The 23,858-nt window shown below is 36.8% G+C and overlaps 1 protein-coding gene across 7 annotated transcripts; it reads left to right on the forward strand.

Moving 5' to 3' along the window:
* The first annotated feature begins 2,436 nt into the window (after positions 1 to 2,436).
* On the forward strand, positions 2,437 to 23,857 carry LOC131771706 (uncharacterized). 7 transcript variants are annotated; one of them, XM_066163421.1, is made up of 15 exons: positions 2,437 to 2,560; positions 2,789 to 2,932; positions 3,050 to 3,110; positions 3,542 to 3,577; positions 4,196 to 4,227; positions 10,508 to 10,854; positions 11,430 to 11,653; positions 12,548 to 12,837; positions 13,396 to 13,719; positions 14,371 to 14,539; positions 16,781 to 16,832; positions 17,280 to 17,342; positions 18,404 to 18,481; positions 18,727 to 18,855; positions 22,836 to 23,857. In XM_066163421.1, the coding sequence occupies exons 2-15, from the start codon at positions 2,889 to 2,891 to the stop codon at positions 23,105 to 23,107; spliced, it is 2,121 nt and encodes a 706-aa protein (XP_066019518.1). In that variant the 5' UTR covers positions 2,437 to 2,560; positions 2,789 to 2,888; the 3' UTR covers positions 23,108 to 23,857. The 7 variants fall into 7 exon arrangements, with proteins under 7 accessions (XP_066019518.1, XP_066019524.1, XP_066019536.1 ...); XM_066163427.1 differs by having other exon boundaries at positions 14,371 to 14,524; positions 22,836 to 23,850; XM_066163439.1 differs by lacking the exons at positions 2,437 to 2,560; positions 2,789 to 2,932 and adding an exon at positions 9,050 to 9,179 and having other exon boundaries at positions 3,048 to 3,110; positions 22,836 to 23,848.
* The last annotated feature ends 1 nt before the right edge of the window (position 23,858 follows it).

Genomic DNA, 23,858 nt, shown 5'->3' on the forward strand with positions numbered 1-23,858 from the left:
GCCCATATGGCTTGCAATTTTTAGGTAAAACGTTTATAGTAAATACAGTTAACATACCCATGTGTCAATGCATTAAATTACTGATAGGTAACATGTATTGACAATCACATTTGAAAAAAAAAATTAGCTTATAAACTTTTGTGAATCTAAAGTGGTCATTGTGTTGGAACAGACCCTTTTGGAAAAATATACTGAAATTACTGTTTTGCTTAATATGATCAACTTTCATTTCTCTATCTGGCATATAATTCTATTCTATGCTTTGTTACAGTGCACTGTGTCGTGCCATTATACAAAAGAAATGACAAGTCAATGTAAAATTTGACATGTTAAGGTTCTGATGTTAAATTTTATTCTCCTTTAATCTATAAAATTTGTGCATCTAGATGTGTCACCAGGCCAGGTCCGACAGGAGGAGCATGGTCATAGTGATCCTCAAAGGTGACAACATACCTGATGTGATATGGTGACTATCAATGATTCTTAAGGTTATTTTTATTATTAAAAGCAGGCTGCACTCTACTAAAACAGCTTTTTGCTTACACTGAGTCACCACGACAAGTACGCACATCAATATTCTAGTTAATATTCTGTAGATCACACTCAACAGACATCTTTTCCTTATTAAGAGACACATGGTGTGAACAGTGGCTTAAAATTTCATGTGGATATTACTTAAAATCACATGGGTGACAAAATGGTGGTCATGGTGACCTAGTGCAATGTATGCCCACATTTTTTAAGTATGAAAGTGGCCCCAACTGACTGGTTTCTTTGTTTACAATCATACATTATGTTAAAATTCAAAGCACAAAGTCCATTCAATAAACATCACAGAGGTATTCAGGATTTTTCCATATCCATTGTGCAATGCACACATACTGTATTTCACATTATGTAGTGATTAGATTATTAATCAAAGATGTTTTTTCCCTTTATCAAATCATCAGGATTCTGAATATTCTACGTAGAATTAATGGAAACATATACTTTTGGATAGCAAAAGCAAACTCAAAATCTGGGAGAGAAGGTATTGAATAACTGTCCATATTTTAGTTGTTTTGGAGATAAAAGACAGATAAACTTAACAAAAGGTCAAAGTTTAAAAACTTTCCTAAAATTTAACCAGCTAAACATTAATATTTTGGTAGAATATTTCCCATTTTATTAAGATTCCAGTTTATCCGGTCTACTGATATTGTGTACTGAGAAGAGTGTGTGCATAGATATGTTTCTTCATTATTAAGGGAATTTGATGGGGTTGATCTCCTGTTCCCTTGCAAGATGTATTTATAATAAATTGTTTCACTTTCTGCAGTAATGAGCTAACTAGTATTTTATGTTGTTTTATTGCCTCTGTTATGTTTAATTATGCTATATTTGGTACCCCATGACAACCTTCATACTCCAATAATAGATGCAATAATGACCATAATTATCAATGTTCTCAAACTCTTCTTACCATTTTATGTGCATTTGTTACGACAGTAAAATTTGGAAGCACAGGGTCGGATTTACTAATAATGGCACCCAAAACTTCTCGGCCTATACTCATAGAGCATTTTTGTGGTGAGTGTTTTAAGAATGCATGTGTATAGCATCGAAAAACAATTTGTTTCACAGGTCAGTATATGTTAACTAATGGAATTTTGTACAGTAATTGTATAATTAATTTAACTCCCAAGATATGATTGTTACCGGTAATTCTCCTCTCCAGCTGCTACACATTTCCATGAAAATTAGTTATAAGAATTTGGTGTTACATCAAGATAATAACTTCTACCTGATAAGTCAGAGTATTCTCATTACCTGTTTACTGGACAGTTATAATTTCCCATGCCATTATCAGGCACCAGAATATTACCTTCACACCATAGTTTAACCCAGTACAAAAAAGAATCTTGGTGTAAATTTGGTATGTTGTTTTACTACATATTTTTGGCTGCTTTTTAAAAGTAAATATCATAGGTTAATATTGATCTGATTTGACTTTAAGATGGCTGAAAACAGAATTCTTTTGCTTTTGACTCTTATGACTAGGAGACAACCTACAATTAGCACGAGAAGAAGATGTGGTGGATGCTATGAAAAGGGCAGCAGATGCTGTGGATGCATTCACCAGGGAATGGTAAGAGGTCTTTCATATTTGATACCATAAAGACTAGCATCAGATTCTAAGCTGTTATGTTAAATAATGTCTTGTTTACAACTTCCTATTCTAAAAACCCAGGTATATCTGTATAATATGCATAATATGTTTTGATTATCCAGGCAGATGTACATTTGTAGCACCAAATCAAAGTGAATGCTGATGAGATACACAAGTTGAAAAGAATGATTTATCTCATGCGAAATTTAATTATTAGGGAGGAGGAGGGCTGTTAAAATCAATCAAAATTGCAATGATGTTATTCATGATCTTTCCATATTTACCAGCCTCCTGCCATTAAGCATGAACTTACAAGAAAATCAAAAGAGGGCAGTACTAACACTAGGGTATCAGAGGAGGGAGCAGGAGATTTCATTGCAAAAGGCAATCGAGAATGACAAGAAGAAATTGGTAAATATCATTTCCTAAAGAATTATATTGCAAAGGTAATGCCCATATCAATGACATTAAGAAAGTCCAGCAATGAAATAAGGATCTTTGTTAGATGACTTCCTTCAAGACTCTAGGAGCATAAATAATACTTATTACCAATAAAACTACTAAGCAGCAGCAATTTCAATATCTTTTATACATTTTCAGTGAAATATTAATTAAGTTGTCATGTATTTATTATGTCAGATCAAAGAATCAAGCAAGAAAATAAGGGAGGCCCAACAAAGCAGGGTTACCAAACCCAATCTAGAAGGAGAGAAGGTGAAAATTGTCCTATGCCACTCAAATGGCAAGGAAAAGTGCCAGTTCACTAAAGGTGCTTTCTTCCAGGTACATATATATAATGATACAATTTGTTGCTTTAAAAAGTACTTCTTCTAAAATGCAGACATATAGTGATTGCCTGATCATTTTTTTTCATGTAAACTTTTTTCCTGTTTTAAATAGGAGGTATATGACTGGGCAGGCTCCAATGAATGTCTACCACTTTATTTTACTATCCAAAGAGGTAAGGAAGTGGTAAGACATGTAGACCTTTTGGAGAGAACAGAGGTCTAGCACATTTACGAGAGAATAAGTAAATAGTAATATTACATAAAACAAATTATAACAGTACTAGAAACCTGGAATTAAAGTCTAAAATATACTTGTGTTATTTTTAGAAGGCAAATATTTGAATTTAAATTTCAAAATACCCTCTCAATCTTGATTTCTAACCCTAAGCAAAAATATGAAAACTGATGTACTAAAACCTGTTAGTTCTTAGTGCACAAAATCACTCATTGTTTGCAAATTCACCAATTTACCTCCGTAAGATTTAAAAATCACTATGGTAAAATTTTCAAACAGCCACTCTGTTAAATACCTTAAATTGTGGAATTTAAGTATCAAACCTTTTCCTGATTCTGTTAAAATGTTGTTTTTATCCTTTTTATTGAGGATGAGGCAGAAATTGAATCACTTCCAGGATCAAAGGTTGGGAAAAAATAATTACATTCAGTAAAATTATCTATCCAACATAAGTAAAGTGCATGCTTGGACTGGTCAATTTACTATAAATTATCTGCTTATGGGTGTCTGCTGATATGAAGCAACATGGCACAAGTGATCAACACAGAGAAAAAGAAAGTGTATCATTGAAAAAGTAAAACCAAGCAGCTAGAATCACGACTATAGTCTTTTGTGCCTGACAATTTACTGCTTTTATCCACAACTGTTGGTGTACACTACTACTTTTATAAAATTGTTTCAAAACTATTTCTGTCACCTGTTAAAAGATTTATTTATTCATTAATTTTTAAGAGCTTATGTCTCAAATACTGCAGAATTAATCAATCTGTCAATCAATCCAATACACCATAATACTTTTTTTACACGCTAAAATCTAGAGATCACCACACAATTCATTGATTTTAATGAATTAATAACCATCAAAAAGAAAATTAAAAATATAAAGTTCAAAAGTGTTTGGTTCACAGATTTTTTTCCCAACAACTAGCTTATCTCATCAAATTGAAGTAGGATGGGAAACACATTGCCATAAAAATTAAATTGTATGTTATTGCATACTGAGACTAGTTCTTATCACAACAGGTGAAGATCCAAACACCGAAGATAAAAATGAGGTAAGGGAAGTAATGCACACTAACATGTCACGTAAAATTATTGGAGGTATACTTTACTATTAAAACCCTCCAAATAGCATGTTACATTGTCTTGTTCTATAGATAATAATTCCTGGTAGAAAAAAATGACTTTACATTGAATCACACGTATCCCTTTGGGACGGACAGACAGGTCTCTTAGAATAAAGCCTTTGCGAGTGTCCAGACTAACTGACCAGTCCCTTGGGAAGAGGTCCTTCGTGAGCTGCGACACTTTGGGCAGACTGACGGGTCCCTTGGGACGAGGTTCTTTGTGAGCCGCGACACTTTGGGCAGATGGACCAGTCCCTTGGGAAGAGGTTCTTCGTAAGCCGCGACACTTGGGGCAGACTGACCAGTCCCTTGGGACGAGGTTCTCGGTAAGGCGCGACACTTTGGGCAGATGGACCAGTTCCTTGGGACGAGGTTCTTCGTAAGCCGCGACACTTGGGGCAGACTGACCAGTCCCTTGAGACGAGGTTCTTGGTGAGCCCCGACACTTGGGGCAGACTGACCAGTCCCTTGGGACGAAGTTCTTCGTGAGCCGCGACACTTGATACGGACTGACCAGTCCCTTGGGACGAGGTTTTTCGTGAGCCGCGACACTAGGGGCAAACTGTCGAGTCCCTTGGGACGAGGTTCTTAGTGAGCTGCGACACTTGGGGCAGACCGACCAGTCCCTTGGGACAACGTTCTTCGTGAGCCGCGACACTTGGGGCAGACTGACCGGTCCCTTGGGACGAGGTTCTTCGTGAGCCGCGACACTTGGGGCAGGCTGACCAGTCCCTCAGGACGAGGTTCTTCGTGAGCCTAACTTGAGACTTTGCTAACATTGACACTTTGGGCACACTGACTGGTTCTTGGGACAAGGCTCTTCCTAAGCAGCAATACTTGGTTCAGACTTACTTGACTGTTCCTCTTGTGACAGTTCTTGTGTTAACAAAACACATTTAGGCTGAAGTACTTATAGAGGACATGTCAAATAGTGTATAAACAAAAAACTTTTTTGAATAAAAAGAACTGTCATGGCTTCCTCCCGCATAACACTAGCATTAACACCTAATCAAATAATACTTACAACAGCAGGGTTGAGCAACTGACAGTATATATTACCGCATAGTTTTAAATAAGGGTCATGCTATTATATAAACAACTTAGCAAAATATGTTAATTAGAGACATAATGAAATAGAGATTATGTTGTCATGCAATTAGCTTATCATATTACTTATTATCATAAGTATGATTTCAGACCAAAATTGCGCGACACGAGGTTCAATTACCATTTTATTACATCCAATTTGAAATCGCCCAAAAAAAGGTCTTGGTCACTTCAAACATTTTATTGATACAGTACTGAGTGGGTCTGAAATTAAATTCATCCATTTTTTTAGGGGAAAAAGTAAGAGTTTTGGAAACAAAAGTTGCAAAATTTGCCACGTGATACTCTTTGCCTTTCATTTTTCTGCAATTTGATCGGTTACTTTCAACAAGCCTTGAAATCTGATTGGTCGTTTCGTTTTCAGTGTAGCCTCCTTGTTGCCTGGGAAAAAGATGCGATTTAAAGCAAAAAATGGTGCGATTCGTGAATAAATCACATCAATTAGAGCCAATCAGATTACAGGGACCACCAGTGATTTCAAAATGGGTGTAATAAAGCCTAAAACAAATAATGAATACAAGGATCTGCGTGAAGAAGCCTTTCATTGTGATAGAGTGCAAAATTCTCACAACGCACGAAAAAAAGTAAACGTCCCTATTGGCTGATCAAAAACACGCCACATTTTATACTTTGGTTTGAGTGAGAACAAATGATCCAGTTAACCGATAACTGTGAATTAAAAGCTCAAAATTTACGGGGAAAATGGAGAAAATCAAAGCCAATGAACTCAAGTGTCACTAAAAAACGTTTGGAAAATTCAAAGATCCGAAGTTATCAAGACAAATTTGCGAAACGTGCAACTAGCGAGTTTTTTCGGCTTTATTTTTGTTGTTTGTTGGATTAGGACCTAAAAGGTCAATGTTTGTTCCATATTTCAAAGAGAAGGAAAGCTGCACTGCAGCTTAACAGGACGGAAACTCTGAAGCCAGGTTAAAAAAATGCTCACGTCGTCTTATTTACGCACGGGCGTGCGTAAATTTAACAATTGGTTCATACGTCAGCGTGCGTTCATCGCAGGGTTTATATTCCCTCTGCTCCGCTTCAGCTCGTTGATAATTTTGTTTCAGGAAAACATTTCGCTACGCTGTAAACGATCTCGTTTCCATATTTAGCTTAAATTGCCGCCGAAATCTTAACCAGTTTTTTAATAGTAAAATCCCAAAGTAAAAAATCGCGGAGAAAATTTTATTCCCGAGGGATTTGTTTGCTAACGTCATGAGCGTGCACAATAAGAATATGAAGCACGCTCACGCAATTGAATTTGATTGGACAAATTTGCAAGCTGTGCTATAAAAAGATTTCGTTCATAGCGACCCAAGAGGACTTCTGCAGGGCAAGCAAAATTATAAATCAAAATGGCGCCGAACGCGCCGAACAAATCCACTGGCGCATGCGCAGGCGAAATACCCCTGCGTTTTACAGTGTCATCTTCTCTCCCACATTCGAAGCAGAAAATTTGGGTTTCTTTAAGTTGACTTTATTTTAAGTGTTAGTGTGCGTCAATTATGGGTCGAGTTCCATATTTCTTCAGCTTGTAATCGTGTCTTCGAGTGATTAGTTCACCGGCGAAGTTTGGGTCATTCCTTACAGAGGTTTTTAGCGACGGAAACCGGTGGCAACAATCAGCAACAGGTTATGTGTGCGTCAGTGATTAAAGGTATTCGATTGAGGAATTATAATTCTTCTACGTTTCAGTGGCATCGTTTCGATGCCACTTTCAGGTATAAATATCCTTTGGATATCTCCGAATGTGTAGGTTGTCTTTTACGCCATTTACCGTGAGAAAACATGCAAATTTGAAATCTCAGATTCCAGCGTTTGCGTCGGCTGGAAACTCACGTAAAGTTCTTCTTTGTCAACTCAAGGTTAGTTCTTCCGAAGAAGTCCATTCAATCAGGGGTGTAACTAATTTTGTTGAACTTTCTCAATTTAATGTACGTTAAAAGAATGACTTGACGTGCGCGCTGTCATCTGTGCCTTCGTTGCATTAACTGTCTTTGAAACTGTGAGGTGTTATAAGCGAGATGGTAGCGAAAAACGCGGTGCTATGAATTGTGAACGTTTTCGGTCCACTAGTCGGAATATGTAACAGATTATCCGTCGTATGTGCGGGGCGTGAAATTGCGCCTAATACAGGCGCCAGTGCGACTAAATTTTTCTCTTTGGCGACCAAATCCTGAAAGTTATTCGCCAAATTGGCGACTAGAACGTTTCATTATGACCTTACCAAGAGATATAGAGAATTTAAAAAATTTGCAAAGATAACTCCGCGGCAAACTTCCTTGTTAAGTTTGTTTCCAAAACGTAGCACATGCATCTCGATCGATAACTAGACGCCATCTTGGATTTAGATAAGGCTGAACGTTGTATATCATCCATCCTAGTATCCACTTTGTAGCACGTTAAAGATCTTTTCCCTAACTTAATTTTGGAGGGTCTATCTAGAACGCTGACAGCGTAAGGAAATATTTTGTTTGTCTTTGAAAATGGCGACCAACTTTTTTTGAATTGGCTACCACTTTGAAGAATTTAGGAGCCAAGTGGCTATCAGAAAAAAAAGTTAATTTCACGCCCTGATGTGGAACGCTTTAATTTTAAGATTGTGGAATTTCGTTCTGTTGAAATGCTTAGGAATCCACGCATGAGAAATGCGCTGCAAATTCAAATTTTCATCACATTTTTAACATACCATGAAGACATTTGTGGAGAATGACACGTTCGTTGAAAGTCTGGATTTATTTTTCGTAATCAGTCACTCACTTCTGAAGTGAAGGCAGAGTAAATAAATTTCTGAATTGTGTCAAACTTTGATGGTCTGTGCATGGAATTAGAGTGCCCGTTTTATGTTTTTAAGTGCATTTGCAGTTCCCTATTTCTCGATCTTGTTTGTAACTTTTCCACAACTTTCGCATCGCTGATATGTGATTTACTCTGGACTGAATCATTAACTTCAGCTCTGGGAACTTGTATGAAATCACTTACTTTTTTAAATGATTCAGCCTCTATCGATGTTGGCGTCCAACCACCCCACAAATATAGAATGATGTGTCTCCTAATTCTTGAATGCTATTATGTCATGGGGTTGGTTGGTGAAAAGCATATTCCTAGTTTCTTGTTGAGCTATAACAGGTTTTAAAGTTTTTTTTTCTCTAGGGGGTTGGGGAATATGAATCTTACTTGGAAGGGGTGAGGAAATTTGAACCAGAACCATCAAGTCTTTCCAGCAAAATAGACATGTTTTATTTTTTAATATGGAGGTGTTTAAAGGTATGAAGTTTTCAAAAGTGCAAATGCTCAAGGAGTTGTCAGGAGGGTGAGAGGGATGTTGAAACTTTAAATTGACTGAAGCATTACCGAGGACTTTGAAAAGATGGCTTAGTCAGTAGAGGTTGCAAAGAACTCAAGTTCATTCAGAGTATAATGTGTATGAAATGATTATCAATTTCAAAATTTTTCTGGATTTTCTGACAAAAATTATTAGATCGCGAATTATTTTTGGGTTTTCAAAAAATTATTTGTAGATCCAACATTTCAATCAGGATTTGTAATTGGTTTTTGGACTTAAAGAACTCTTCAGATTACAATTTGAACCTTTTTTGGATTTCAAAAATACATTGGGACTATCTTTTATTGGCTTCAACAGAAGTTCCCATGGAGGAATTGATGTCCCAGTTAAGAGGTGTTAAGGTGGAACCAAATATTCTGCAACGCTTGGAAAAGAAGAAAGATCTATCACTGAATGTTGAAGGGATCCCAAGATTTGCCATCTTCCGGTAAGAATTACTATATCTAACTCATCAATTTATCAATGGTAAGGGGTTCATATCACAGGGCTGTTTGGAGAATTGATATTTTGTAAGCTGTGGATTGTAATGAGCAAATTGGGTATCAAAGAAAAACCAATCAACTCTGCACAAAGAGATTAATTTATAAGAGTGGCAATGGTTTTATCTAATACAGAGAGATGATCACCTCTTCCTAATGGGACTTTAAGCATTTTTTAACATTGTTTAGGGGACTGCAGGGCGTGAAATTAACTTTTTTTCTGATAGCCACTTGGCTCCTAAATTCTTCAAAGTGGTAGCCAATTCAAAAAAAGTTGGTCGCCATTTTCAAAGACAAACAAAATCTTTCTTTACGCTGTCAGCGTTCTAGATAGACCCTCCAAAATTAAGTTAGGGAAAAGATCTTTAACGTGCTACAAAGTGGACACTAGGATGGATGATATACAACGTTCAGGCTCGTCTAAATCCAAGATGGCGTCTAGTTATCGATCGAGATGCATGTGCTACGTTTTGGAAACAAACTTAACGAGGAAGTTTGCCGCGGATTTATCTTTGCAAATCTTTTTAATGCACTATATCTCTTGGTAAGGTTATGATGAAACGTTCTAGTCGCCAATTTGGCGACTAACTTTCAGGATTTGGTCGTCAAAGAGAAAAATTTAGTCGCATTGGCGCCTGTATTAGGCGCAATTTCACGCCCTGGTCACTGTGAGCTACCCCACTCAAAAGAGCTTCTATGAACTTCTACAAAAACAGAAATTTCTATCAACAGTTCATGTGGCTTTTGGGCAGGTGTTAATGAATGCATGGTTAAAACAAGATTGATTGATTGATTATAGGTATCTGGTGTAAGGAAGCTTAGTCAGAACTCAGGGCTTGGTCAAAGTTTCTTTTCTTTCCTTTTATGTTTTTATTTATTTTTTTAAAGTCAGTCTTATACCAAACCTAAAGACAAAGGAAACTAGCGTTGCTTAGTTAGCCCCAGGATAGATGAAACATATAAGTTTGTTTAAAGATAGCTTTGAGGACAAGTGTCATCACTCCCTCACCTTTTTTCGGTGATATTTCATTTATGTTCTGAAGCTTAACTGTTATTGAAAAAGGGGGGTAAGTTTCTTAAGCAACTGCAATGCTGTTTCAGTTGGAGAGTATTACAGGGTAATTTGGTATTATCAACTGAGGTAATAACAAAAACTAGCAACCTTAAAAGCTGCAAAGTTTATATTTTGAGCGTCAGCCCTTCGTCATTTGCTCAGATGAAAACTAACACTCGAAACATCAGCTTTGCAAACTGTTATTGCCAACCTTTTTTTCAGGGGTGAAGTCACAGTAAAAGGTAGTGAATGGAACCTACTGGAAGGAGCTGTCCATGTCACATTTCATAAAGGAGCGGTGCTAAAACCTTTGTTCTTTACTTGTTCAGTATCGCCTCCTAAACTTTGCAGTCCACCTATATCTAGTGATGAGCTTTTGGTAAGCAATGTAATTGAATTGTCACATGATGGCCCACCAGACCTTGAGTTTAGTGGAGATGAGGAAGGAAAGGTAACTGTGGCTTTGTTGCACAGTGCAAGTGATTTGAAGGGCTATGAAGTGGTTATCAAGCAATTGGTGGATCCACATGACAATGTATGGAAGGATTTGAAGACTTGGCATGCATCAGGTACAGGTTACATGTCATTTATGATGATTGTTAGTGAGCTTTGGGATAGTGTCTCAAAACCCAAATCAAAGTACAAACTGTAATCATAATGGCCAATCAGAAGGAAAGAATTACTTTTACCAGCTAATGAGAACTCAGTAAAAACAGGCAAACTGCCTTAAGGTACATCTGATCAAGATTCTTGGGTTCAGTGCAAGTTGACTCATCTACTAGTTTGTTGATATATGTCATCCTCTGATGAATTTTTTTGTCTTTGTGATGGTACTCATCCTTCTACTTTCTGAGACTTACAGCTGATGACGCTTGGGCAAAACTGCCCAACCAATTTTCATGAATCAGACTCGTATGAAATTGTTAGTGACTTCCCCAAAGGTTTCTTATACATCAATCATTTACCACCTATAATGGTCCTTCTCAAGACCTTCCTCAGCCAGAATATCAGACCACACAATCATTCTTCACTCCTTGGTCCATTGTTTTTCTGAATCATAGAAGTGACACATTTTTGTCATTTTTTTAGCACTATTAGGTAAACAGTTCAAACCATGTAACTAAAATTTAATGTTCTTATGTAGAAAAACCAGAAGTTTCTGACTGGCCTAGGCTTGTTGAAGCTACATGCACCCTATCAAAATGTTCCTCGTTTGCTGCCATCTGGCGCCTAAAGTCCTTCACATTCACAAGGTGTACTTCAGTGGCTCCTCAATTCACATGTATAGTACCTGACTTTCCAGACATATGTGTTGAAGTCCCGCTAAGTTCTATACCTGATGATCAGGACTTTACTTTGACAATTAAGGTATGGGAAAACGCTGCAAACTCACTCGATTAACTCAAATCCCCCGCTCATTGGACAAGATCTGATGTCCCTTGGATTTGACCTCATTTTTCCAGTCATTGACTATAAGCTGACCCAAACTCACTTGATTCAATTTTAGGCTAAGAACTTGAACTTGAACTTGAAGTAAAGATGTTGCTCCAACCTTAAATCAGTACTGATATGAAGACAATAACATTTGTGAAAACATAGTGCATTCAGCTGAATTTCCCAAACTAAACATTCCTATAAAGAAGCACTTAATACAAGAAAATCTAAGAAAAGACTTTTGATTATACAAGAATGGTATGGTATAAACATGATTCCTTATTAATTGTTAATAGGATATCTGAAAATCAACACCAAGTCTGCTTGCTTGAATCCTTGCTACTTCGCACCAGTTTTTGTTTCCCTTAGGAGCTTTAGTTAGGGGGGTTCTATTGTATTATCTGTCACTTTGTAGATTTTTTTATGAAACTTCACTGTGGGGTACATTCAGTGACATAACACTCTTGAGCCATTTGCATTCTTGTCTTTCCCTTATTTGATCCAACAGAAAATGCTCAAAATCAGACTCAGACTTTCAAAATTGAGATTAGATTTTTCATTTGTCCTAATTCAGAGGCAAATGACTTTAAGAATTTGTTCACATGTGCTTAATGAAATAGCTTGTACCCTTGCATCTGTGTTACTTTCACTCCTTAAAACATGCGTCTAAATAAAACTTCTGACAGAAGTAACTTTTAAAGGGATGATCTCTCTCTACTTGAAGACATTTTGAAAATTTATCATCTATCCTGATCTAAGAATGAACTTTGTTTATGTTTATGTAATTCACTAAAAGTCAACACCTATTCTGATTTTTTTTCATCTAAGGTACAAGAATTTCCAAGCAATGAGACTGAAGACATTGGGATACTGTGTGGTCCTGTCATTCACATTTCAAGTTCTCAGAACATTGCACATATGGAGCCTGTGACTATCAAGGTTCCCCTTACTCTTTGTGAAAGTAAGCAAGACTTCTCAGAGCTTTCAAATGAGGCCATAAGGATAATATACCTTGACTCAGAGGGCAAACCATCGAAAACTAGCTGGACAGATATCACAGGTCAACCAGTTACTCTTAAAGATGGAAATGTAGAATTCAAAGTGAAGCATTTCTGTGGGTGAGTTATGTAAAACTTAAGTTCAGTCTGAGAGGAAATAGCTTGTTCCAGGCAGTCAGTTAGTAAAATGAATCACAATAGTAGATAGTGTGGAAGAAGTGGAGGAGTGACAAAAGGAGGGTGATTTGAGTTGGGTCACGCAGTAAAGGTGATCTCTATGCAGTCTAGCCCAAGCCTCCCCTGTTTTTATTCTGCTGCTGCTATCTTTAGTTACTAATAGAACCAGTTGGTGGTTAGCTGCACTCTTTTGTAGTAGGCGGAGGATTCTAACCAATGAACAGACTAACATTAAGCATCTTGAGAAGTGTTCTGAGAAACAAGTGCTGCCTTTTTCATGCCATCGGGAAATAATTAGACCAGCTAGTCTTCTGGAATAAAGGCTATTAACTAGGTTTTTCAATTACAAAAAGCTGCTTACAGCCATCTTGAGTGTGCAAGCAGGCCCTCTTGATGTTGATGTGTCTGTGAATAAAATAGCTTTCCATGCCTTCAAACACTCAGGATCATTTTTGAGTGAGATGTTGCAGTTTATTTGTGGTTTTACTTTTTATTTTGCAGATTCTGTGTGTGCGTGTTCAATGAGCGCGATGCTGTTTTGGAAGATTTTTTTTGTCATCTTTTTTTCAGACCCTTGCCTCAACGTGTACATTTTCTCACTTGTTTATGTGAGACAACAGTTCCTGATACTTATGCCCTTTTACTGTACTGTTATCCAAACTTTAAAAAAGTTGAGGTGGAAAAGAAATTGTCAAGATATGACATACCTTACAAAGGTGAAGGAAAGTCAAAGGAGCTTGCTTATGTTGGGGATGAAATTGTGGTTTCCCCATCAGGGCTTGATTTTGTGCGGGAGTCTCAAAGGAAAGAAAAGGTAGTTCTCAGGTAAGTTACTGATTTCCATTGAAAAGTTTGTCACAATACAGCATGGTAAGGCTAAGAGGCTTTACTAACCAAATTACCTTTTTATACTCTAACTCCCAAGATCGGATTGTTAATTCTCTCTAGCTGCAACAGATTTCCTTGTAAATTAATTAAGAGAATTTGGTGTCTGACCAAGGTTACAACTTCTACCCGATAAGTTTGAGTATTCTCATTACCTGTTTGCTGGATAATGTGTGGATGTTATAAGGAGAAGTTATATGTTAATCACTCATGGGAGTAAAGGGGTTTAAAGGAAAACAACAAACCTGGCAGGTTTTTTTACATCTTTATGAATTGCTTATAGATCACTGACATTTCTAATAGTTTATGTATTTATTTAATCAATTATCCTGTTAGAAAGTTAGTTTGGTATATATTAAAGCTTTGAACAATGAATATGATACTTGTAGCATAAATAACTTTATTCACTAGTTTTTGTACAAGTTACATCTTAATAGCAGGGTTAAAGTTCTGCATTTATTAGGTTGAACATGAGTTGGAAGGGGGGGGGGAAGGGGGGTTTGGTGGCAGCCAGTATGAAGAAGAGAAGTAGAGATAAAATGAAACCCATGCAATCTAGCAAGAAATATTTATTTGGTTTTCATTTTTCAGGTTTCTTGGAAATGATATATCTGACAACAGTGACATGGCTTTGATTGTTCGCATGGACAGGGAAAGTGTTCCAACAGTGAAGTTCTATAAAGAAAAAGAGCAGCAAAACCTTCTCTGTGAAGTGCCGATCTTGAAGACTCGACCTGCATTTGCGGTACAGATAGGATCAGTTAGTGCATATGAACATTCTTGATATGCTTAGCTACCAATGTTCGGTAACCGGTCATTTCGCACAAAAGACTTTTCGCACAAGTCTTTTAGCACAAGTTTTGGACCGTTCGCACAATTCTTAGTGGTCATTTCGCACAATAATCATAAGTGAGAAACATCAATATAAAAGGTATACTGATTGATACTGATAAGACATTTCACCTTCACATGATCCAACGACGAGAACGTAGACATTTATTTACGTAATAACTTCAACTAGATCAAAATGCTCGTGAACACGATCACTATTCTTTCTTGAAGAAAGGAAAGGTACAAATCTCTCTCTCCATGAAAATGTAAAGAACTCCCTATTCGAACGACTACTTCTATAACGTTTTCTTTGTCGAACGAAAAACCTTTTAGTTTTGACATTATCATCCACTACAAAGTTAACATGCAAACATGACGACCCACGCTAAGGACACCATGTTGATTTCGAAAGTAATTGTCACCAGTCTTCCCTCCTTGTTCGATCGCCTTCAAATAGCATGTTTTATCGATCTGTAAGAGTTTCAAATAAAGCTATTGAAAACTTGCTTCTTATATCTTCGTTATAAATGAAAATTAGGCATACTGGTAATAAGTACAGCAAAAACAGTTCAACGTTGATAACTCGATATTCAGAGAGTGATTCACATCGAATGTCGGCACGTGTAAGTGTTGTGATTTGACAACTTGAACGTGTCAGTTTAGGTAGTAACTAGTGATCTTGTAAAAAGACAAGTTCGGTCTGTAATCATTTTAAAGATCGAGAAGTTTAATGCATCTATCAAACAGTAACCTTTCAAATTATTCTAATAACAATTACCTAAGTGATGGAGAGTTCAGTATCGATCGATAAGCGTCATAGCGACCGTGATGTAAACAACTGATTTCACGAAAGTTTCAAGAATTCAAAATGATTCAAAGATTATAGGCTAGCCGTTCGATAAGTAATCATACAAGCTTAAGATTAAAACAAATAAAGAAATTTAGATGTACTATAGCTTAAATGAATGCAGGAAAGGGCTAATTTTCTCTGAGTCTTGACCGAGTAGCGAGTTAAAATTTGTATGATTCGTCGGTTAACACGGCCGTGAACTTGAATTTTATATATTTACACAGAAATTTTGTAAATAGGTCTTTTCTCCTTTTAAATAAAAAGTGAAACAGTTTGCAGGTTTTTACTTTGAATTCAGAGGGGAGAGGATTGGTGACAAATACTTTCGAAATCAACATGGCGTCCTTAGCGTTGGGTCGTCACGTTCGTTTGTTTGTAGTGGATGATGTACTGTCAAAACTAAAAGGTTTTTCGTTTAACAAAGGAAAAGTAAAAGAAGTAATCGTTCGAATTGGGAGTTCTTTACATTTTCATAGAGAAAGATTTGTTCCTTTCTTCAAGTAAGAATAGTGATCGTGTTCACCAGCGTTTCGATCTAGTTGAAGTTATTACGTAAATAAATGTCTACGTTCTCGCCGTTGGATCTTATTGAAAGTGACATGTGAAGGTGAAATTTTTTATCAGTATTTTTTATCAGTATACCTTTTATATTGATGTTTCTCACTTATAATTATTGTGCGAAATGACCGCTAAGAATTGTGCGAACGGTCCAAAACTTGTGCTAGAAGACTTGTGCGAAAAGTCTCTAGTGCGAAATGTCCTGTATTCCAATGTTCCTATCAGAGCAATGATTAATTCAGTGTTGGAAGTAATCTAAGATTGTATTTTTTTTACTTTAGTTTGCTTAGTGATTGGTCTAGAAAACTTGCACTTCTGTTGCAATTTATTAAATGCAAAACCCAAAGAATCTTGACTTAGTTACTCGTGTTTTCCTGCACTTTCGGCAGCTTGGTTGTTTTTTCTTTGACTTCCCATGGACTCTTAAAGGTATTTTCTTTTCTTCTGAATGCCCATTGTTATAACTTTGGTTTTGGTTTTAAGACAATTAACTTTAGAACACTCCAATTTAATTCATGACCAAAACCAACATTTACTATTAGTACTGTAGCTTACTGGTATTTTGCATTTTAAATGATATAGGACATGTGAATTTTATCCTAGTGTAAATGCTAGATTCTAAAAACTTGAGATTGAAACATTTCAGTCAGAATACTAGTTCTTTTAGTTTTCAATATCTTCAGGCCTTAAAATGCCATTTGGCATCAAGCAGATGTGTAAAAGTGGATTTCTTGTTATGCATTGCTGTTTTTTTTTTGGCAGGTAACAGTGGGCACAGGTCAAAGTGTGGTACCTGAGGAAAGACCTGCATCAGGTGAGTGGGCCTGGAAAATCATTCAATCAGAAGAGTGGAATCCCAGTTAGAGGTGTATGTGAGGACTGTGACAAACAAAATTTCAAGCATATCTTAGATTTGGCTGTACTTGTGAAGGTGGAGACAACAATTTTGATCAAATGTTTGTAAGATTTCTTGTAAGGAAAAATGTAACTGTGCCTTACAGAGTTTTAAATGTATGACATGACACAATGTATTTTCTTTAACTAACAGGGCTAAAAGAAATTTTGAAGAGTTAACACTCAAGACAATGTAATCTGAATGGCAATCTTTCACACAAATAAAATGAATAATAGTCAAGGCCTTGGAAGGGTCTCATTTATCAGCCATATCACTGATCTGCTGTAATACTCCTCCCAGTCAAAGATTTTTTAAATGCTCTCACATGTGGTCATATTAAATCAGTCTGAATTCATTCTGACACAGCCAAAGACAGTGATACAGGGAAAGAGGACTTTGGTTTTATAGAGAGGGGAGCCAAACAAAAAGGTACAGCTGTATATACATTCATTTACATGTTTAGTGTACATCTTGCTTGCAAAGGCACATTATCACAGTTTGTTTGAGCATGCATCACAATCCAATTGTTCATGAACTACCGTTACACTCAAAGGCATTATAAAAGCAACAAATCAATGTCAATTTCTTTTCCTTTAATACTTTTGAATTTTGGGAGAGTTTTGGTGTGAATTTCATTGTAGATTTCTGAGTTAAAAATGAAAATGAAATCAATACTTTTAAGTCAAAAGGTTATTGCTGCTGGCTAAGTCTAGTTTAGAGTAAGAGACTGACATGTGATGAAAACTAATGAAAAAGCTCAACTGTGGTACCAGATCCATATGGTTTCCTCCCAAGTTCACCTGAATTTTTTAAAATAACTTCTGTAATTCACTCCAAAGCATGTACCATTTGTCTACCAAGAGTCAGTTACAGTCAGTAATAGTTCCCAAGAGCAGCAGATAAGAACTTCACCATTTTGGAAATCTAGCCTGTCAACAGAATGGGTTTTTGCTACATGTACACATAGCTTCCTGCTCTCTCTCACACCAGGACCCATGTGAAAGATATGCTCTTAGAGCTCTGATATATGCTCTCAAAAGCTTTCAAGAAGCAAGTTTTACATTAGTTGTACAATGACATAAGTTAGTTCTCCTGTGGTACCAATGCTCCATAAAGACATTTTCACGCTTTTGTGGGTAGTTAATTCATAGCGTTAAGTTCCACATTTTATTACAGAATTAACCTCCAATATAATTGCTAAGTACTTTTAATGGTCCATTTTGCATTTCATAATTAGATGCCAGACAACAAGAATAAGGTTGAGAAGAGAGCCTTTATTAGCAATAATTTGTTATACTAACCTTGTCAGGTTTCTTATGTCTTTTGTGACAAAGTTAACATAGCTTTTACCCTCAAACCACCCTGAAATAGACCATTCTCAAACACAATGAGCCTCACAAGACCATTAGTGAGTTATACCAATTTAGTTTTCTTCTTAAGTTTGTGAGACATTGTAAGCACTGAATTATTGTGAACCTTATCTCTTCAAGTTTCAAAGAACACCACCACCGAAAAGAAGAAAGCTAGAGCTGCCACTAAAACAAATAAAAAAGAAAAGAATGAAAAAGGTAAAAATTTTTGATACATTCCTTTATGGCTTATTATTTTATTAGTAATTATTTGCACTCCTACCCTGTGTGTGACTTGCCCTCGCCTAGCACTGTTCTCCGTTTGCCAAAAAAAGTAACAAATTATGTCTGTTCTGCAGGCTAAACCTCTTAAACCTAAGTTCTTTAGACAAACTAGTTTGCAGGAGGAATGCAAGCACAAATTACATTTTTACCCTAACCTTTTCATCTCTCTTACATACTAGCTTCTGGTTCCAATGAAGTTAAGCAAGAGGAGGAAAGTGACTCAGCTATCGAAAAACCTAAACTTAATCCTATTGGAGAACCTGGAACTTCTGGGGTATCCAACACTTGTGAGAAAAGGAAGTTTAAGGGTAAGGACAAAAGCAAATTGTTACTAACTTATACCTGATAATGCGAGGAATGTGTGTGCGTGGATATGTATTTGTATACTTTTGAAATTGACCAGTCTCCCCCAATACGAACAACATGATCCAAAACATTGTAAATAAACATGGGCTGTAAAAACCCCAACTGGTAGGAGGCAGGCCGCACTTAGCTATATACAAAGTACAGCCAAGGAGTTGAACTCAAGGAACCATTTAAGAGCTGATGTCAGCATGCATCAGACAAACAGCGGCAAGTCACCCAAAATTTGCCTTCACTCCTACTTTCATATTTTGTAGCCTAATATGTCCTAATAATTGTGGTGTAGTTTTTTGGAAAGTATATTTTAGTTTTCGAGAAATTATTTTTTTCGTTCGACCGCTCAAATATGCAAATTTTTACCCGAATATTACCCGAGTTGCGTGACCTCATGTAACGAATATACTGGACCTCAGGTATTTCTGTCAACATAATCCTTTGTTTTATCATCTAAACTTACTCCCCTGTCATTATTGAAGCTGGCAAAGAAATATTTATTTTTTGGTGAATATTTTTGTCTGACGTACTTTTCCTATGTCGAAAAGTAGCATCAAAACAAAGACAGTTTTAATAATGATCGATATGACAGAATCTACTGAGCTTCAACCTTTTTAAAAGACAAAAGGATGGTTATAAAGTTACTGTAAAAACTCCCTTGTTTATTTGTATTGTTCTATCTTGAGACGAACTCAAAGTCGGGCAAAATAGTGTGCCTACTTGTCGCCACCGTTTACCAGCATAAATCGCTACAATTTGTAAAAAAAAAAAAAAAAACTTAACATAACACTCTTACCTTGTTTATTCATGATTTTATTAGCTGTTTCGGCGATCACTTTATGCGCTTCCACATTCTAGCCAGATTCGAGTTCCAGTTATATATATCTGCTCCATCTTATTATATCCGTAGCATGACAAGCGTGACACATACAAATTCAAAAATTAATCAACCTCCGAAACCCAAGAGATGGGTTTTTTTCGTCTTTGCATGATATCGAGAAAAACCTTTGAGGAATTACTGCATTCAGAAACTAAAATATCCAGATCCATCAATGATTCCTTTGCCAGCGGAAGTCAAAGAATGGTTACAAAAGTTAATTCGATTGACAAGCTACATACTGATTTAACTAAGTGATCTGTTGTATAAGCGTCTCATCTTACATGCTAACATGGAGATTTGCTGTTCATTTAAATCGTTCGCTGGTGGAACTTGTGGGTTTAGTTATCGAGAAGACCGAAGTTGCATATCTTAAGTCGTTCCCTTGCAAAGTTGTAAAAAAGACATTTCAAGTCACTTGCGGAGTTGCAAGTTTTCAGATCCAGGAAATGAAGTTTTATCAAATTTTGTCGCGTGCTGGCATCTTCGAGCCGCTCACAGATATCGATGACTTTACAATTTGCCCCACTCAGATGTCGGGTGGAGTCGTGGTTCCGATAGTAGATGTAGAGTGCCTAAAGAGGTGTCCGGCCATTGTAAAGAAAGGGTTAAGTCGATTCCAAAAGCCGGTAGGGGAATTGGCAAGTGTGTATCACAGTTAGTATTCAAGATGTCTGGAAAATTTATAGAGCCTGGCTCCGGTTAGTAGGCTACTTACCACCGTGAGCAAAATTACGCGTGACGTCAGATATTAGTCTCAATTTGGAATTGATCAATAGGCTACCAAAAATTCAGACAGAGACGGAGTTTTCTTTACCTACGTCTGAACACTTTATTGGTTTCCCGCCGTCTGGCGGGACGCGTAATTATGCACACGGTGGTAAAGGGCCCTTCCGCACAAACTACAAAAGGCTGACAAAACTCGTTTCTCTTCGACAAAAATCATATCAAAATCTGTCCTTGCAAAATTTCAAGTGTGCTGCACGTATCATCATCCCCCGGGGGACACCTTTACATAAAAGAGCGGGGGCGCGTGCCGGGAATTTCGAAATCGACCCCTATAAAAGTATAAAAGGTACCTGAGTCTTATATGTGTGAGCGTGGCTACAATTGATGTCTACCCCAAAAAAGAACCAGTTCAAAAGCAAAAAACTGAAAACTCCCCAAAATAAAAACTCCTCGATCGATGTGCTCTAGAGGCTCAAGTCACATCATAATAATCGTCCTAGGAATGCTTTTTCAGCTATTTTATTGAGCGGAAAACCCCCTAAAACGTACTAGCTAGGTCTCTGGTCGTCCAAAAAGTTTGAGACACCGTAAAAGATACCAGATCGCTGATTTTCACCCCTAAAAGGTACAACAGGTATCCTTACCCATTTTCGATCGCCTTCTCCCCACCGGTCAGCACCTAAAAACAAAGATTTGCCGCCGCCCCCCCCCCCCCCCGCCGTGAAAAAAAAAAAGAAGTGATTTGCCCCAGTCGCCCCTACCTCAAAAATCTAATGGTCCGTCCCTAAGGTACCTTTTACATAATTCCAAAATGAGTTTCGTTCCGAAACGAAATGAATTTCATACCGCGTTTACATGCAAGAAAATTTAGCCTGTAAAAACAAGTATTTATGTCCTTTTTCTGTCTTTTTCTATGCTTCCCTCGCTCCTTAAGAGGATTCATACAGATGCAAGTGTCGTACCGCGTTTACATTAGACTGGTACAAAAGGTCGTACGGAATGAGTGTTCGTTCTGGAATGAAAACCCCAATAAACTCATTCAGAAATGAATCGTTTCGAATAAATTTTACTCTGGTATCATGTGGCAACCGGCATGAACTTGATCTTGAACAAAACTCACTCCGATATCATGTAAAGGGCCCCTAAAAGTTTTTATTCCCAGGCATCACGCTTTGCTCTCCTGTCTGAATTCTACAAATTTCAATAGCGTTGAAGCAACAACCCGCTTTTAATTGCTTCGCTGCCACTGAAACAACGATTAGTGACCATAAAAAGCACATACTCTAATATTTTCAATTCAGTACAAACAAAAATCTTTATGCAGGGTAAATATTGATTTGTGTCGGTATCGATTACTGGGGGGGACAACGCAAAATCTGGGCTCTTGGCAAAAAGTAGTATCCAGGAATCGAAACAGCTTAAAAATCAGAAATAACCAAGGTAAGAGTGTTATGTTAGATTTTTTTTACAAATTGTAGTGATTTATGCCAGTAAACGGTGGTGACAAGCAGGCATACATGTCTATTTCATAGTCGCTAGGCTGTAAATTCTGCCGGACTTTGAGTTCGTCTCAAGATAGAACAATACAAATACAGAAGGAAGTTTTTAAAGTAACTTTATAACCATCCTTTTTTCTTTTAAAAGCTAGAAGCACAATTGATTCTGTCATATCGGTCATAGTTAAAACTGTCTTTGTTTTGATGCTACAGTATGTCGGACAAAAATAGTCACCAAAAAATAAATATTTCTTGGTCAGCTTCAATTATGACGGGATTAAGTTTAGATGATAAAACAAATGGAAAATACCGGAGGTCAAGTTTATTCGTTACATGAGGTCACACAACTCTGGTAATATTCACGGTGAAAATTTGCATATTTGAGCAGTCGAACGTAAAAAATCATTTCTCGAAAACTAAAATATATTTTCACAAAAAAACTACACCACAATTATTAGGACATATTGGGCTACAGAATATGAAAGTTGGAGAGAAAACGAATTTTGGGCGACTTGCCAATTTTTTTTTCAAATTTTTTTGATGGATGCTAAGATCCTTTAAGAATATTCCAGCGAGTAGTAGGGGGAGGGCTTATTCCCAGGACCACCAGACTGCAAATCCGGTGTCCTAGCCACCTGGTCACCGTACCTCCACAATATCTGATGGAAAATTTGTGGCACGACAAAAAAAAAAAAGCCTTTGCTCCCCTCCCCCCCCAAAAAAAAAAAAAATTCACTTGCAATGAATGCTTTTAAAATTGTAACTGAGTTACAATTATTAGAGCTAGTAATCTTAAAGTAATGAACTCTCTATTTGTTTTTATATTCAGAGGGAGTAGTAAGTAATGTTGACCTTCAAACACTTGGCAAAGCTATTGGTGCCAAGTGGGATCGACTGGCACGTCGACTACCTGGAATTACAGAAGATGACATGGAAGGAATTGAAGACAGATATAAGACTTTGTCTCAAAAGGGATTTCATACACTGAAACTGTGGAAAACAATGAATGGTGAAGCTGCAGATTATCAGACTTTGTATGATGCACTAGTCCAAAATCTGGTACAAGGGAATGACTTGGCAGAAAAGTATTGTTTAGAATAATAGCATCTCATAGATTAAATAGAGACGGCCACTCAGTGGAAATTAGAGATGACTTTGCTAGTTACCGATAAATTCCAGTTAGTTATTAATTGTTAGAATCTAGTGATTAATTTATCCTTGATTTGCATCCTTTTATCGATAGCCTTTTTATAACATTGTACAACGCCTTTAGTATAAACAAAATGAGTTTAGCTCATATTATACACGCATTTGATTGGATATATTGAAGGAAAGACGCATAGATAGGGAGAATGTGGAAGCTTTTAAATGATCGTATGTCAGCTCAAAAGAGAAGGTCTTTAAATTAAAGTTTGAGTATTTTAGACACTATATAAGTACTCTAAGATTTTTAATGTAGACAACTATATATACTGTCTTTAAAAACGAAAGAACTGCTTGTTTGAAGCCGTTAGGACAGTGATTATGTGAGCGTTTTTTAATGATTGAGGAACGAAACATATGCAGTCGTTCGTCGTTGGTAATCACAGCTTTTAATTTGCTTTTGCACAAATCGAAAAACAATTTTATTTTGCCATGGTAGTATTATAGCTAACTAGTGTTTGCTTAGCAGCTGTCTTCTATGAATTGTAATGGAATTTTTACCTTGGTTATGAAATAGATGGAGTGTATTCACTTTGAACGAAGGGTTAACGAACGAAACGTCAGCTTTGAAAATCTCAACGGGGGCCAATTTACGTTGTTGACGTCGTTAACATCTTTTAAGATTTTTAGTCAATCATTTTTAGACACT

The sequence above is a fragment of the Pocillopora verrucosa genome, chromosome 1 (assembly GCF_036669915.1).
Source record: "Pocillopora verrucosa isolate sample1 chromosome 1, ASM3666991v2, whole genome shotgun sequence".
Classification (NCBI taxonomy): Eukaryota; Metazoa; Cnidaria; class Anthozoa; order Scleractinia; family Pocilloporidae; genus Pocillopora; species Pocillopora verrucosa.

Coding starts and splice junctions, on each gene's coding strand:
- LOC131771706 (XM_066163421.1), top strand. CDS start 2,889: ATGGCAAGGAAAAGTGCCAGTTCACTAAAGGTGCTTTCTTCCAG. Junction 10,855..11,429: donor GAAGACTTGGCATGCATCAG/GTACAGGTTACA, acceptor GTTCTTATGTAG/AAAAACCAGAAGTTTCTGAC. Junction 16,833..17,279: donor TGAGGAAAGACCTGCATCAG/GTGAGTGGGCCT, acceptor ATTCTGACACAG/CCAAAGACAGTGATACAGGG.